Raw genomic sequence first — 18,289 nt, forward strand, 5'->3', positions numbered from 1 at the left:
TCGTTTTCAAACGCTTAGATATCTTGAGTCACAAGTAGATTAGTCGTTCACAGAGTATTATAGACGAAGTGTTACCAATTTATGGTCGAGGTAGATTCTACATTTTGGAAGTCAAGATTAAAGACTTGGCCGAAGTGGTAAGGAGAAAGATGAAAAATAATTTGGTACTCATTAAAAACATTAGACTAAATGGTAAACTTAATATTTGTTGTCGATCTTTTGAGCCATCGAAGTTTCAAAGAAGCGAAGGTAGTGTTGCTAAATTTTTGCTCGATTACTTATTCAAATGAAACAGCAAGAACAGGATAACTATTTACAATTTAAAGAAAGCTTACATTAAAAAATGATTAACTCATTGAAGGAGATTGCTTGAGTTTAGTTTCACTCGGTGACAACTGTGGACAAAACATTGAAAGCTTGTGTTTAGTATGAATTTCTTCCAAATTATCTTGGATTTACTATCATTTTATGTCTGCTCCAAGGTTTCTGTGGAAGAACACTTCTCTCCTATTTTTATTAGTGAAAGATTATATGTTGACTTTCAGGAAGCTATGTATCATTTCAACAAGAAGTTGATAGGTATTAGAAATCCAGAGGAAATTCGAAGTGACGGACTTTTTAAACATTGCAATCTGCTAGTACAAGTTTACGATTTAATTAATGCTAACAACATTCAAACATTGGGACATTACAAGCATTCTTGTTGTTTTTATTGACTTTAGTGATACTGATTAACAAAAAGCTGAGTTTGAGATCTACCAAGCGAATTATTTCATGAGAGGCAAAGTCAGTGCTACTCTCTCGTAAGCCATGAATCAGGATCTGCAGCAAATTATGAGCCTAAATGAGAAGCTAGTTTACCAAATGTGTTTCCAGTTAATTATCATAGCTCATTTTCATCTATATTACCCTTGTCACGTATTATAATTTTTGTCGGGCGAGTTTTCGATTCATTTTGTCACGTACATTACGTATTTCGATTTCAAATAGTCGAAAATGTTAATTTAGAAGTTAAGTAAATGTCGATATGTATTACATTTATGATACTTGCCAACAATATTAATTCATACAATTTTCTTTCTTAACACAAATATATTTCAATATACAACAACAATACAATTTATAATAACGTTTATTACAAATAATGGTTTATATAAAAGTTTTATAAATTTACAAGTAATAGCGAGTCTTCTATGTGGTTGGGAACTGAATCTTTTATTGAAGTTAATGGAGAGCGAATTAATTCTGTGTTGATACACTGGTACACTTCTCTTGACAGCTTGAAGCACACATAAGTTTTCTACTGACGATAATATCTAAAATTATCATAGAAATACTAACGTACAAAGATAATTCTCTGAAGTTGAATGGTTCATAACGTTTGAAATATATAAACTTTTCTGGTTAAATATCTGTAGCTTTCTGACTAATAAGCATTTATTACGATATATAGCTTCCGAAGCTTATAGTGTACTGACTGTAGCAACCAAACAATTTTCTAATACTGTCTCTCGGCGTCTTGCGATAGTAGCTCTAATACTCATTAAGCGAGGTTCTCGAAAGTTCAACAATATTCGAAGACACGCTGGTGTTTTCGTAAAACATATATTGTTTTTCTTTCTCTCAAGAAGATTCTACAAATCTAAAGGAAAGGCAAGACTAGCGCAATACACATTTAACAGTATGAGTTACATGCATTTATAAATATATATGTATTAAACTGAAACAAACACAGATAATAAAATAATATTAAATCCGTTAACGCCCCTCCTTAGATAATTAAAAATTTACGTTGGATATTTTTTACGAAATTTTTTATACATATATATTTTTGTATACACATTGATAACAATACATTAAAAATAATACATTGTCAATGACGGCAAGAAATATTTGGCGTGTGACGGTGGATAGCGAAAGTTCGTCCGTGTCTGAATTCCGTATTGCGAAATTCTATTCCTCACGTGTTAACTGTCATTGCCGTCGTACTATTTATTATTCATCGTTAAACTCCAATACCTGTCTAATAAACCTATGACGTGTTAATATAAATTATTATTGTTCAGTTAGGCTTAGTAACAAGAAACTTAATAATATTTTGTGCTGTTTATCCAACATGAGATAATACATAATTTGTTGCGTTTAAAATATGAAAGTTACATGAAGAAAGAAAATAAAATCAATATTTATCGTGAATTGAGCAGGATAGAACTTGGTTTCACATCACATTCTACAGACAGACTTTGACCGCAGAGCAAACGGCACACCGCTTAACCTGTATTGAATGTGTACATATAGAAGTGCAAGCTATTGCTGTATATAGTTTAAGCTCGCTTGATTATAAAAGTTATTAAAATCGTAATAAACTTCATTTTAAATTTATAAATTTTATTTTATTGTTTCACTTAGGGAGAAAATTAATGTAATATGTATTTACGTTATAAATCATTAAATGAGTAATAGTACTACTACTATCAGTCACTATGGTAGAATCAATTTTTGATTACCAGTTCAGAATTATTTTGATTGGCGACAGTATGGTGGGAAAAAGCACTTTGTTGAGAGCATTTACCGAAGGAAAATTCACTGAAGTATTGGATCCAACAGTTGGCGTGGATTTTTTTTCCCGTCTTGTAGAAATAAAAAATGGTGTTAGGGTTAAGCTTCAACTCTGGGACACAGCTGGACAAGAGAGATTCAGGTTGTAATCTTGGGTTAAAATACTTGTGGAGAAGTTTTTTTTTTTCTCACACATATTTGATTAGGGTAGCATAAGTTTAAAATATGGTAACGTGAATAACTGTCAAATGAATATTATTTTTCAACAATATATGTAAATTAATATACATAATTCATATTATTAATGCATATTTTTAAATTAAAGCTTTTATATAGAATGGTTAAAAAGTTCTTTTAATCATGTATGATTAAAACATACTTAATTGTGTAAGTAAAAAATAATATAGGAAATAATTGCACCCTTGGGTATCTTCATTCATTTAAATATTATGACTTGGAACATTTTTTAATTTATTTTCCAGAACAAAGAAACATTCACTTATTTTTAGTTTATATAACATTTTGAAAATACAATTAAACAGAGAGATTTAAATGTAGAAGGTTTTAAAATTTCAGCAATGCTGAGTAGTGTAACATACTTCTTAATGTGTTGATAGTCATCCTGAATGAGTGTACTCTAATATGTATTTTTTTTGTTATAGATATACCAGCTTAAACAGTAGATGATTAAAAATAGCTATTGAATTTCAATTTAGAAAATTATTAAAATTAGCAGAAATGCCAGCCAATGTACTAATAATTACTAATCATAGTATTCATATACCTTGTTGAAAAAATAGAAAAATTAACATTTTCTGGAAAATGTTTTCTGGAAATTGCTGCATAGGAAAAGTGTTTGAATTGTGCTGATAAAACTGTAACGTTTTGTATATCAAAAGTGGTACTGTTTATTCAAAAAATAATTGTTTTAAGAACAACATTTTTAATACTACATTTACAAATTACATCAGTAAGGATCTAATCAAGTCTTTGCATACAGTTGTAGTGAAGAGTCATTTTCTTGTTGTAAGGAGAGTGCTTTTATTTAAAACTTGTTCAGTGATAAATATGGTATGATTTGTCTTTTAGATTTAATGATACAACTTTTAAGTATGAATGATAGTTGTTAGTTAAGAGGAAACAAAATTTTATCTGCAAAATGCTTATACTGTTATAGGACTATTTAAATAATGGCACCTATGACAAACAAATTATTATGGCACTGAGTAGGTTTTTCATAAATATTTGGAACATAATTTTAATGATGGTTTAAAAGATAAGTTACAGAGTTAAAAATTAAATTATTAACATCATAATAATACTAATAAGTTAATTTTTAACTCTGTAACTTATCTTAAAGTAATTCATATTATCAAAATTCCCTAACTTTATCTAAGCTCAAGTATTTCCCACTACATCATGGTTTTCTACTTAAAATTGAGTTCTTAATATTTGTTTTTTTACTGATACTCAACCTGTAATGGAAAACCATGATGTAGTTGGAAATACTTGAGCTTAGGTAAAGTTAGGGAACTTTAATAATATGAATTACTTTCAGGTACCAAGCTTTAAGTTATTTTACTACTGATATATGTTTTAGCATGGATGGTTGGATGGATCTCTATTTAAGAGAACTTCATCCTATTGGGAATTAAGACAAGTAATGGTAATCAGGATGTTTACATTCAAGGATTTACACAACACTTAAGGAAAACAAGGGGATTATTGATTTCTCAAGGCTGTTCTTCTTGCTTTAAAAATAAAAAGATCTAAGACGATGTCATTTACCATGCAATTATTTATACTGTTATTCTCTTGTTCTACCATTCTTACCACTACACATAAAAAAAAAAAAAGGCTTATTAGTACTACAGATTCCCTGGATAATCGTAAACACTTTAATCAGATTCTTTCCTATGCATCTTATTTTGATAAAATTTCCATCTCCGGTATCACCATGGCAGTTTTTCTCTGAACTCTTTCTGCATATTTACACATCTTGATTGGATATAGGAATTAGCTCTTCTGAAAGAATGGATATTCAAGATTCTTATTCCATAGTGCTTTGACAGTGAATGTTATATCCCTGACTTATTATACATGTTAAAAACTTCTAGTCAGTAATATTATTTTGACACTGAGCCAATCAGTGAGCAGTTCACTGCAGTGTTGCTTCAGACATTTTTATTGTTTGTATTTAAAATAGGAACATACCATCAGAGGTGGCTGGTCCCCCAAATTTTCACCGTGATGTACCCTTTAAACTTTTCAGTTGAGATTGTATTTATGTATTATAGACATGAGAATTTGTTTATTCATTCAATTTTGCATATATTGTGAAAACCTGACTAATTGGGCCTTCAGAATATTGGGTGACTGTCACGAAGTAGATGTCAACTCCAAACTGGGCAATATTATTTTTTGAATAGGGCAGTCTTCCTCTGGAATAGATAGCTTTCATGTTTGGTAGATACAGTGAGATTAGAAAAGTTGAAGAGAAGACTTTAATAGTAAAAAAATTAGAACTGAATATAGGTGTTTGATAAAATAATTTGGATAGCTATGATGAATAGAGGGACTTTGGACAATGAATTATTGGAAAGGATGCAGAGAAGGGCTACTGGAATGGTACCTGGGATAGAAATGTCATATTAAAAAATAATGATTAGAGGGGATTTGATTGAAATGTTCAAGATTGTTAAGCGAATTGAGAGTGTCAGTGCATCATTTTGCCTTATACTATTTGTAAATGGTGATAAGGGTAGGACTAGAACAAAAAATATTAGTTGTGGAAGTATTCAAGTCATCTTTAGTTGAGACAGTTTTATTATTATAATAGAGTGTTTAGAATTGGGAATACATTGTCTTCATCTGTGAATATGCATTAAATTTAAAGGAGTTGAAGAGAAGCTTTGATAAGTATGGAAATGATAAGAGCTGGCTCTGAGTTTCTTTTACTGTTATTAATATTGTTTTACTCATAGTTCATTTTATGAATGGAATGACATAGAGAGACCAACTGGTTCTTTGCTGTCTTTAAATTTTACATTTTACAAGAGAGAATGCTAACAGTATTTTGAGAATTCAAATGGAAATATTGAAATTTATTTCATCACGAAATTACATAGAGTTAGTTCTTTGATGGTGCAAAGAAAAATTGGAAGGTTATAATTGATAAAGTAATATGATCAGACATTGTTTTTCCAGAATTTTAAATGAAGTCAAAAATTAGATACGTGAACCGCTTTTATTTTTTTGTAGTTCATGACAGTAAGCAGATGCCTTAAGACTGAAGAGCCCATAACATTACTCTTGTTTTTAAAGGTGTGAGAAGAATTCTACTAAAAATTATGAATTAATTAATTTTACTACTATAGTGGTAAAGATTATAGAGAATGTGATAAAAGAAGCTTTTAAACATCTGTTCAAACCAGAAGTTTTTATTAGTTGTTTCACAGGTTGGTTCACGATCTTTGCTTTTTCTTATTTACATTAATGATATTGATATTACTGTAGTATAATTAGCAAGTTAATCAAATTTGCTGATGACTTTAAACTCTTAGATATTTCTTTCTGTCTCTACTGATGATGCAAAAATATTTTAGCTTGGCTTAGACTAATTGGTAATATGGACAGAACTTTAATTAGTGTTAGTGGAAAGTGATGTATTTGGGTTATAATTTGGGTCATACAGTTTAATATAAATGGAAACCCATTCAACAGCATGACCAAAGAAAAAGATAAATCACTCAATCCATTGAGGAAGTGTACTGTTGCTCATAATACAGCTACTAGAATTTTAGGGTGAATAATAGACATAATGATTACAAGCCAATAATTGTTTTTCTTTTCAGATCACAATTTAGATTTCACTTGAAATAATGTGTACAGTTTTGATATCCCTGTCTAAGAAAGGATATCAATTTATTATAAGGGGTTCATGAAAGGCTATTTGGATGATTCTGGGGATGAAAGGATTATCTTAAGAGTGATGAGTTAAGATATCTTATTTCCTCTTGAGAAAAGAAGTAATTTTATTTAAGTTTACAAAATTATCCAGGTGATTGACAGGTAAAGATTCCTGTTTCTTTTTATTTTGTGCTATATTCTAATGATTATTCTTTATTTTGCAGGAAATCACTAATACTCTTTTTAAACTCCATAAATTAACCAACCAACTTAAAATAACTCTCTCTCAGTTAGAGCCTAGTTTGTCTTTTCGCTAATCTTAAAACTCATTCTGTGATATTTATATACAAGAAAAAGGAATTGGCCTTTATCCTGCCAATTTCCTGAATGGTGATGTAAGTTCCAATTAGATCATCTTCTACCCATCTTTTTTTCAGAGAAAATAAGTTGAAATCTTAAAAGCCTTTCTCTGTAAAAACAGTTCTTTTGTAATAATATCCTTGTTAATGGTTAACAGTAATTCTAAAGTGGCATCCTTCCTGTTTAGCTTTCTGAACATTTGGCATGAAAACCATTCTGAATCACTTTCAGTAGGTTGTAGTTCTTCAATGGTGGACTTTGTACAATCCAAATCAATGTGTTTAAAATTAGCCTCTAATAGTTATTACATGAGTAATAAGTCTTTGAAGTTACAATGCTAAAATTGGATTCATTTACCCATGGTAGACACAGCATATAGCTTTTCTATAAACAAAAACTTGCAGACATTACATTAGTATTTAACTCTTTTTTTTCAGTAGGTAGGTCTTTAACAGAGTTGCATTTAAAATGTAATCATGCTGTTTATCATTGTATACAGATAAACTTGACATTAAAATGTAGATAATAAATCAAATTTTAATTAAGTTTTATATTCTTAGTTTTATAAGGAAGTTATTTTTTTAAAAATTCTCAGTCTCTACTGATATAAAAATTATGGCATATTGTTTTCCCATACAGGGGATTGTCTATTTTGTCATTCAGTTTGAAATTGTTGTTAGTGGGAGTAGTCAACAAGTTTAATTGAATTTTTAAAGACTCGTATTGCATGATAGAAAGCCAGAAGAATTCTGATAGTTATAGGACATTTTTTTTTGCATGTTATTATTCTGTGTTCTTGTAAGTGTTATTTAATTAAATAAACTTTATGGAGTAGTATCATTATCATAAAAAGAAAAGTTGGCTTAATTTTTCTTGACGTTCAACAATAAGAAGGCAAAAGATGAAAGATAAGTACTATGTTTCTTGTTCTTTATTTTTATTCTTTATCTATTATTACAAAAAGAACTAAAATGTATAAGTTAGAAACTTGTTAGGTTAGATTAGGTAAGACAGTTAAGGAAATATAAGGAAAGTGTGCTTATGAGCATCTCGTATGTATGTCACTCAATAGGGTAACTTGAAAAGGACTTTTACTAAGTGATTTACAACTTGCGTAACAAGATAATTGGTTAGATGTGGGTCAAAGGTCAATAAAATTAAGTATAAATTGATGTGTACTGTTATGAACTTTAAGCTATTTAGAATAACCAGTTATGATGTCTGTTACAATTTGCAGTCATTCTAGAAAGAAAAAAGGATGATTTAGATTTATTTTGTATTTTGTTTTAAAAAGTACATAACTAAAAATTCTGATTTGTTGTCTACATTAGAGTTATAATTTTTACTGCATTGTGGTTAAATGGTTGTTATGAGATGATGTAAGTTACATGAGCTTGTTGCAAAAAAGGATTAACAACCATAATCTAATCGTACATTTTCACCTTAACTTCAATTTTCTGATCAGATGGTCTACAACAATTGTCATTTAAAAATTTTCTACTCTTGAAATTCCTGACAGGAGCCCATAAAATTCAACTTTTTGATTACCATTTTTTATTATTTCAGTCTTAATAGGCTGTAGTTTATTTCTGCTATAAAAAAAAAAATTCCAAACCATTCTTTTCAAAAGTGCTTGCAGTTAAATATTGTATAATCTTGAATTTAAAAATAATTCCTGTTATAATAATTCTCCAATTTAATTGGGTTTCTGTTATTTCAGTTATATAACTTCATTTCATCTAGAACTCTAAACCTATCCAGTTTATTTATAATACTCTTAACATTAGACATTCATTAATTAAGCCTATTCTTAACTATACCATATTTATCTTTAAACCTGACAAACCTGTAATTAAACATGAAAAAATGCTTATTTCCATAGTAATATTAAAATTAGAAGGGAGGCCTTGTCTTGTCTGTTCATACTTTCAGTTGATGAGCAATATTTTTATGAAAGTGAAGCAGGCCATCATAGATACTGTGTTAGGACAAATATTATATACCTTCATTAACTTCTACAAAATAATGATAATTGTGCTTAAGCAACAAAATTATCTTCTGTGATGACTCTTCACCTCTGCACAAAGCTCAACTATCTTCTTCATGTATCTGCTGGAGAGATTTCATGCTATTAGCCTTGGAGTAACCTCTGTCCAATTTCACTGCTATGTGATGATAGCATCGAGCAGCAAAAGCCCTCCACCATAGGAGATCAGCACATCTCCACAGACATCCCCTCCCCCATGCACTTGTAGTGGTAAAAGTGTTATTCTTTACCTTGGCATTATAGAGAACAGATGCATTTAATCTTCTTGACTGAGTTCAGTTTACAATTTATTTTGATTTGCATCATTAATGAAATGTGGGTTATAATTTTTCTTAGAGTTTGTTTCAGAATCTTTAAGTTTTATTGTGAATTCTTAAATAACAATGATTTCAACTTAGATTTGATTGTGTGACTGTTCACATTTAAGTTTCATTTGTGCTGCAGATTTTGGAGATTTGTTAACTGTCACTGTTGTTACAGCCATTGTTTAATGTGTTGTGAATTACCACATGCTTAATGGGCCTCTTATTCCAATTCTGTTGGCTAAATTTCTTTCTCTTTGTTGGAAATGATCTATTTGGTTGTGAACTTGATTTACTCTGTATAGTACTTTATTACCAAATGGTAAAATGACTGGGAAATGAGAGTAATCTTTCAATCTCTTTCTGTGTTTCATTCTCAGATGTGTTTCTCTTACTATCTTTTGCCTGTTTTCCTTATTATTTTTTCTTCTTTTACTCTATGGCTCACAATACTTCAGTTTATTTTGTCTTTTATCTTTGCTTGTTTTTAGTATTTATACCATTTATTTTCTCTCATAACTCCTTCTATTTCCCAATTTCTCCTCTCTCTTTTGCTTTGCCCTCATGCATCCATTCTTTATCTTAAGTTGTCTTTTCTATCCTAATTCATGGAGCTTGCTTCACTTGTAACTAATCAAGCTGGACCTTTCACTTGTGTAGGATTGTTCTTGTTACCATTCCACTGTCTTTGCTTATAAATGGTTGTTGTGGGTCCTTTGTCATTGGTCTTTCTGCCACTCCTTTTTTCCTGTTAGTCATACTGTGAACTATCTTTCTGCCTTTTTTGTATGACTATTTGCCATTGCTTTATCAATCTCTGCATTTACTAATTGTTTAAAGGCCCTGTCTATGGCTTTTCTCCTTTCCTGATACTATGAGGTGTTTCTTCTGATCCTCTCCACTTTGTTCTGCTTTTTTCATCCTTCTCCATCTCCTTTATCCAACTCCCATGCTTGATTGAGACCTTGATGAGGTTTTGCTTGATCTCTTGCATGCATGCCTGCCCTCTTCCTTCACCTTTCTGTATTTCTTTCCTTCTTCAGACATTGACTGCGAAGGTGGTTTGCCATAATTCTCTTCTACATTCTTTCCTTCTGTCAGTTGCTTTTTGGATGGACTCTTTGGAAGTGATGAGCTCCTGTGTCTTGTTATGCTTTTAAGTATGTCTTACCATGGATGTTTCCCTTTCAGAGCTTCTGCCTTCCAATCCACTTTTTCTAATAATCTCTTTCCTCGTATTCTTACCAGTTGGGTTTGTTGATGATTCCAGCTGGAATGTTTCACTAAAGTTGTGAATACATACAGACTATTTCACTCTTCTTCACATTCAATTTTACATCTTTTTCATATTTTTATATCTCTTTTTCTTTTTTTGTTAGCTCTAGAATGAGATTCTTGGTGAGAATGTAGACACATTTCACACATTTCTTTTATATCTTTTGACTGTTTTGTCTCTTGGTGATTTTTTTTTACCTTCACAGGACTCAATCCCTTCTATCATACCAACTTCTTTGAGAAGATTAGGTACTGTTTCTCTTTCAGGGTTCCTTTTTCATTCGTAGAATCCTGCTATGCAGCTGATGTTGTCTACCAGGTTAAACTTACCGAAAATCTGCATCAAGCAAGGATAACGGAAAGTGTTCATACTTTCTGCCTTGGCTTTACCTATGTGGACTGTGATATGAGGTTTTCTGCAAGACAACTTGAGGTGTCCTTGTGGTATATATATATTATTTGTCCTATCCAGACTGTATTTATTTTGTGGACTATCAGGAAAAGTCAACATTGGGGAAGTTTTTGACTCACTTCTCAGGCTCATATTTATTAGTTTTTAGGGATTTCATGTCCACTCATTATACTGTCTTGAGTAAAACTCACTCTTCCAGAAATGACTCAATATTGAGCATAGGTATTCAGAATGAATCCTGTGCACGATAAAACAAAATAGTCATAGATATTCAAATTTATAACATTTATTATCCAGTTAAGGCCTCTGTATCTGCCAGATTTTTAACCTGACAATTTAGATATGAATTATTAAAAGCTTGTATTTTTAACCGATTATTTAGGTTAATAAGTATATACATTACAAATCCTTCAACATATTTTTTTAATGACTATAATTGTGTGAAGACATAGTGTTTTATGATATTAAATCACAACAAGGAAATTTTTAATATGTAAATTAAATGTTTTTTTGCTTTTGCTTATATTAAAGCAGATACAATACATGATAGATCTGTAGAATTAAATTGAAAATACATTCTCTAACAATACAGAAAATGTCTTCATTTAATGTATTAAATGCTCACCTTAAATTTATTTGTAGAATTTCTATGTTTGTAAATAATATTACAGAATAAAGTTATCTAGTGAAAGTTTTGTAATTTATACTTTTTTTGTGTGTGTTACAGGTCTATTACACGTTCATATTATCGAAATTCAGTAGGAGCGCTGCTCCTGTATGACATTACAAGACGAGCGAGTTTTGAACACCTTGTGGACTGGCTTTTTGATGCCACTAAGCATATTGAACCAAGGAGAGCTATTTATCAAGTATGTGCTACCAGCGGTGTACATTAAAAGAATATTTACATACTTTTACTGATAACCCATGTTTAAAAGTGTTTAAATTATGATAGTTTTGCCCTGATACCCAAGATAAATTAGTATTATAGATTATATAGTTTACTCTCATTGGATTATTTATTTCTTGACCATGAATATTTAAGTCAAGTAATGAAAAAGAAATAGACTTAATATCAGTTAAGTGTATTATGCACTTGATTCATTCTAGCTTATGTGGATGAATGTTGGTGGTAGTTACTTCATAAAATAAGGAAAAACTGTGGAATATGATTTTATAGAGAAATTCATGAATTAAAAAAAGTTAAGGTTTTTATCCCAACTGATTCTTGAGATATTCATTTTATTATTGGTTTCAGTTAAATATATCTACCTTTTACAATAGTTGTCAAAGACATGTAGCTCCCCCAACAGTACAGTGACATGTCTGCAGATTCACACTGCTATAAACTGGGTTTCAGTACCTATGGTGGGCAGAGCACAGATAGTCTATTGTGCAGCTTTTTCCTTAATTCTAAATAAACAAAGACATGTAATTAAAATCTTGAACTAAAGCTGAAAGTACAAAATTTCAAATTAACAGTATTTTATTTTCAATTTTTGTTGTTATGAAATTTTATGTAATTAATATTTATGTGAACATATTATCTTAAGTTCTTTTTTGGTTGTTGGTACAAATAGTAAAAATCATGACTTCTTGAGGTTCAAGTACCAGTAATTTGATCCAGTGGTAGATTTAAGGTTGTGTGTGGACCAAGGGACTACATCCTGTGTAATTTCACATAGAATAAAATTATCAATGGACCCTCATTAAGATCATGGGTCCTGGGGCTGAGCCATCTCTAGCCCCTACCTAAATATGCCACTGGTTGGATCGATGGGGATCATGCTTCAAAATGATTACAGAAACTAAATGTTCAATAACTTGTCAAAAGGAATTCAAACAGTTCTAATATGCAGTTAGAGCAAATTCAGTATCATTGTGAAAATTGATAGATCTCCATAATTTGCAAAACTTTTTGTGGAAGAATGGGTTATGTAAGTGCACTGTAGTTAGTTAAAAATGGCTTGAATCTTACTTGGAGTTCACACTTACAATATGCTTATTGGTTATACCATGTTAAACAAGTTAACAGTGTTTGGTTCAACTCCAATTTTAGCTTATGGGTGAAACTGTAATTGGAAATAACTTTGGAGTCATTTAGGCTAGAAACCAGATTTTTATTTATTTATGAGTGTACCTGTAAGATCAATGTTTGTAGTACTTGTTACTAATATTTTGAGGTGTTTGAAATGCTGCTTTTTCAGAATTTGGTTCATTTGAGATGAATGCATGTTATGTAGAGATTTTGTAATTTAACCGTGTAAAAGTCTTATGTAGAGCTATGCTAGCTGTAATGAACATTGTCTCCAAATGGATGGATATAGCTTTTTATGTTGCACTAAATGAATAATTACCTACTACCTCAAATTATCATGCAAAATTAAAGTTTATAATTCTGAGACAATGGATACCCACCTCTTCAGACAAAATAGCTTGATTTCTCTGCCTGTGAAGTTTGCATGACACTAGTGGTCATGCAAAAACAGCCTCTTCCAGTAGAAGGGTGACACAAATTTCTTTTGCAGTTAACTCCACTTAAACACTTGTACTTAAAATAACTTTATTATTTTCCTTAGCAGTCTGACAAATGGATTTTTTTAAATTAATTAATTAATTACATGAGAACTTAATTATTCCAGCTTAATTATTTCTTTCTTGACTAAAGATTAAGAAAAACAAAATGCACATTTTTCACTGCTCACCCATTATGAATTCTAAAATGATGGTAATTTCTGCTTCATTTTGTGATGATAATGTTAGTAAAAGGAGACCTGCATGTACTGTGGCTTCTGATAGCTCATTATCAAATGGAAAACATGACAGCCACTGTTCAATGAATTGTGTGTTCTTTGTTCCTCCCATCTATTCAAATCATATTCCTTCTCCTTAGTGTGAATATGACTAATATGACAACAATTTTGACTGTTTCAACACCAGTATTTTTCTCCAGATACTGCTTTATCAATGGCTACAAGTCCTCACTCTTCTAATCTCATTCTTGACATGATTTGACAGGTGTGCTCTTTTTTTATCTTTTTCTCCAGTGTCTATTGATTCATCCCATTCTTTACTACATGAAACTCAAACTCAAGATTACTTTAGTATTCCCTTCTTCTTTTGATTTAAAGTACTTATGAACTTGTTTCTTGAATAACTGTGCACCTGTACTCCTCCTCTTTGTCTATATGACTCCTTTTGTCAAAGATTTCAGCCATTCTTAATTTTCATTCTTTGATTCTCAGTGTTCGGAACCTTTATAATCTGCTTTCTAATGCCATTGTCTCTTTTTTACCACTCTCTTACATTACCTTTTGTTCTTTCTCATTATTCTTAAAGCAGTCCATTGTGCTTTTGAGGTGTTTTATTCTCTTCATTGCTTTAGACAGTACTACTACTTGAACTCTATTCCTTCTTACTTGGCTCCTCTGCTGTTGAGACTTGTTGGGATAGGATATTCATCTGCTTTACTTTTATGTCTGGGATCTTTATTAGACTCCTTTTCTCTGCCTGGATGTGTTTGACTCTGGCTCAGCTTCATTCCTTATTATATTTGGTTTGTTGTCTTTCTAAACTTGCCTTTTTCTTTCCATGTGTGCTCAGTCTATGTTTTTGTTTTATTCTTCCTTCTAATTTCTCTTCTTTCTGTCTTCAAACCTTCCAACATCATGGTTATCACTTGTCTCATCATTGATTATGCTATCAAGTTCAATCCAGTGGGTGCCCATCTCTCTTGCTTTGTCAGCCTTTGGCCTGCAAATTGGTTCTTCAGGTTCTTACCCATGACCCATCTTTCCACTTCTTTTTTTCTTCCTCCCCTTCCCTATGTTTATCTTTAGTATCTTGAGGATTCAGTCTCAGAGCTCTTGGTCAGAAATACTATTGAGAAAAAGAATATTTAATTCTATTTCTGGATATTTTTATTGTCTCTTTGTGGTAATCCAAGAAAATTGGGGACTGGTGTCCAGCTACTGTCCTGTCATCTTTCTTTCGGTATCTAATCATGTTCTGGTTGGAGGGTTTATTTTCTTTCCATGAGTTATTTTCACCCAGTTTACAGATGACTAAGGTTGACATATTGAATACCTTCTTACACATCCCAATTGCCCCATCCTCCAGACATTTTATCCATTAATCGAGTCTTATAGTTCCAGGCTTTGGTATTATGTCTGCTCCTTACATCTTCAATTGGTTTCTTCTCATCATATTTTGAAAGGACTTCTCTCAGATCTCCATTTTTCTTCAATAAACTGCTCAACTGTGTTGGTAATCAAGAATTCCAAGATTTTTTCTTCTGTCTACCCAGTATTTGATACACCTGAGAAGTTCTTCAACACTCATCTCAGTTAGGCTTCAACACTTCACTTATAAACAATGAATGTAATGTTACTAAGATTTATGCATCTTATTTACAGCTTGTGCACAAGTTCCTTTAACTTTTGGGGAATTTGGCATCATTATAATCAATTATTCCTTTAAGTGATGGACACATACTTCCTTGAGTGGACTTCGCAAGATGAGTGAAACCACTCATTGGTTTTGGACTATCTTACTGTTGCTCAACTTTCAGCCATTCTGTCTTTTTTATTTAGTTGTGATCCCCTTTTTTTTCATTGACCTTCTTCTCTAACTATCATGCCTGACTAGCACCTAAACCCTTTAGCTAGCACATGCTTTTTAAAATCATTTCTGCACATGTCTCGATGTTTTACTGAGTAACTTTCAAAATTTAAACAATTTTACTATCAATGCATTTTATGAAATTAGGACTATAATAAATATTATAATTCAAAGATTTATATTATACAAGTTTTAATTTCTTTATTTTAAAAGAAACCTTTAAAACTACCTAAGCTTTATTTTTATTGTCATGTGATGCACAAGCCTTCAAGAATCTTACTATATATCTTACTATACAAGTGCAAAGGCTTATAATAAATTGTAAAAGACGGAAAATGAAAATGAGAAATAAAAAATGAACTATAAGTGAAAAGGTAAAGACATTAAATTATGAATATAAGCTAAAGAAGGTATTTTAAGAATAAGTACATATTTCCATGTCTTAATTTTAAACATTTCCTCAAACTGTATGTATGATGATGATATATACAGTTAGTAATATGGTAAAGAAAATGATAAATAAAAACATCTACCTTGAAAAACTGTTGATGGTCATTTAAGAGGTTCTGGAAGCTATGTAAATGAAATTTGAAAAATGTGAGATAAAAGAAGTATTTTTATACTTCATATGAAAATGAATATATGGTTGTGTACACACTCACACATGCTCTATTTGAGCCATGAGCTTCCAGTTCTTTATATAAGCTTTCTTTGAAGGCATACATTCTTCTTGACTGATATCACCATTCTCGTCATCACTAATTATTTTGATTTATATATGCCATCAATGCTTCTCATACTTATTTATATTTATTTCTCCATTGAGACTGGTTTTTCAATCTTGTGACTTGGGCTGCTGATGAAAGTTATCATTCTTTCTCTTCTGCCTTCCACCCTTCCATATCTTACCTCTGTGTTCATTCAGATCAAGATTATCATGTGTATTTAGTTTCTGTTGTGTGGTATTATTTGTCACAAATATCTTCTTTTCCAGATTTGTGTTATAGTTTGTTTTGAATCCCATCTTTGACCAGGAATCAATCACTTCAAAACTTTACTAGGTGAGTGCACCTACTCTTCAAGTTGATATGTTCTTCCCTGAATAATGATTCTTGCAGTCATTTTCACATTTCATTGTATCAAATTAAACACCCCTGATTCTCTTGTATCTCATTTTTGCCAACTCCCAGAGAGAATCCTACAGGTTAGTACATGGACAAATTCACATACATTTGTTTCCAGTTATCTTCCATTTCCTCTGTTGTTTGTTTTTGTCTATTGAGGTATTTTGACTCTGCCCTGTAACTTTTATTATTTTTCATCACTTTTTTCCCTCTTATACAGTCCCACCAGAAGTCTGATGTTGCCTACATGCCTATACTTATTTTTAAAATACACGTCAATCCAGTAGTAATGGAAAATATTCAATCCATCTAACCTGATTCTATTTATTGTCCAGTTTTTTTTCCTTGTGAATAACAGAGCTATCATCATGACATTAAACTGACATAATAACCCAACTCAGTCCTCTTTTGGATTATCATTGAAAAGCTGCCACCAAGGAAGTGAATGCTCACTTATTCAGTTCAGACTTGTCAGCTTTTCAAAATAGTTTTACAGATAACTCTTGTATTGCCTCTTGTAAAAGATTTATGGTAAATATCTGAGGAGGATTCAGGCATTTCTTTGAGTCTTTCTAATATGAATACTTCCACCCCATTTCTTGAACAAGAGCATGGGAGATCCTTGCTGCTTATCAGGTTTTAACTGCTGGGGTGTTGGATCTTGAAAAGTTCTTCACTGATTATGTACAACAAACTACAGTGATAAGTAGGGATCTTACCTAGATTTACTCTTTGCAGTAGCTTTCCCAACATTTCAGTGTGGGATTCTGCCTCTTCTATGTCAGGAGGTGAGGTATAGTCTTAGAAGTTAATGTTTGCCATATCTGAAAATGTATTTCCAATAGATACTTACCTCGCATCTTCTCATCTATCTTCCCCCACTTTTGGGGTACTTTGTTCTTTCCTTTTGTAAGAATGAAATTATTTCATGTGCAAGTGCTTAAGAAGAGTTACTGTGCAAAGGGATTGTGTCTTCCTCATTTTGGTAGAGGACTATTGTCACATAATATTGGTATATGATGCACTAGTGCAGTTCACGTTAAATACATGATTTTTGGATGGGAGTTAGCTCAAAACTAGTGGCATACAAATCTTGTAACCAGATGGATGAGGGATCAAGCTATTTTGTGTGATGAGGTATCTACTGGAAATATATTTTTCAGGAAAGTAATTCTACCAAAGAAAAACACTAGTGTATTATGTTTCTAAAACCAAAAATATTATTCCTAATATGCTATATTGTACTATATTAAATTTTGTCAGGCTGTTTTGTGGAACAACTGAGACAAAGAGTTAGTATTACTAATGGTAGAATTATTTTTGACTTTATCATATGTATTACTATTATCACAACATTGTGACCAGTGAATTCTTTGTTCATCCTCAAGTGTTACATCAACCCTTTTTCTATGCATCACACCTAGAAATGTTTTTTGTGTAATTACCAGGATCTGAACCCCTAAACCTATTATCCTGCATATGGACACATTAACCAATAAAGACAAGAATAATTGTCCAAATATTTATACCATTAGTGCCAACTAGTGTTGTGTTTTTTAGTAGCTTTGAAAAATATGAAACTTACTGAACTGATTTTCATGTTTAGTTGCATAAGCATGAAACATCCTTAAAATCTGTGTAAGAGAGAACTGGAAGTGTTGAACAGAAAACTGAAAAATAT

General features: G+C 31.3%; 1 protein-coding gene across 2 annotated transcripts in view; it reads left to right on the forward strand.

Annotated features, from left to right (window-relative positions):
• The first annotated feature begins 1,899 nt into the window (after positions 1 to 1,899).
• LOC143241077 (ras-related protein Rab-39B-like) overlaps positions 1,900 to 18,289 on the forward strand; it is a 50,973-nt gene continuing 34,583 nt past the window's right edge. Inside the window, exons 1-2 of one of the 2 annotated variants that reach the window (XM_076484586.1) lie at positions 1,900 to 2,701; positions 11,592 to 11,733. In XM_076484586.1, the coding sequence (XP_076340701.1) occupies positions 2,484 to 2,701; positions 11,592 to 11,733 (360 nt within the window). In that variant the 5' untranslated portion in view covers positions 1,900 to 2,483. The remainder of the gene's footprint in view (positions 2,702 to 11,591; positions 11,734 to 18,289) is intronic. The other variant, XM_076484585.1, reaches the window with a different exon arrangement.

Source organism: Tachypleus tridentatus, chromosome 13 (genome assembly GCF_004210375.1).
Source record: "Tachypleus tridentatus isolate NWPU-2018 chromosome 13, ASM421037v1, whole genome shotgun sequence".
Classification (NCBI taxonomy): domain Eukaryota; kingdom Metazoa; phylum Arthropoda; class Merostomata; order Xiphosura; family Limulidae; genus Tachypleus; species Tachypleus tridentatus.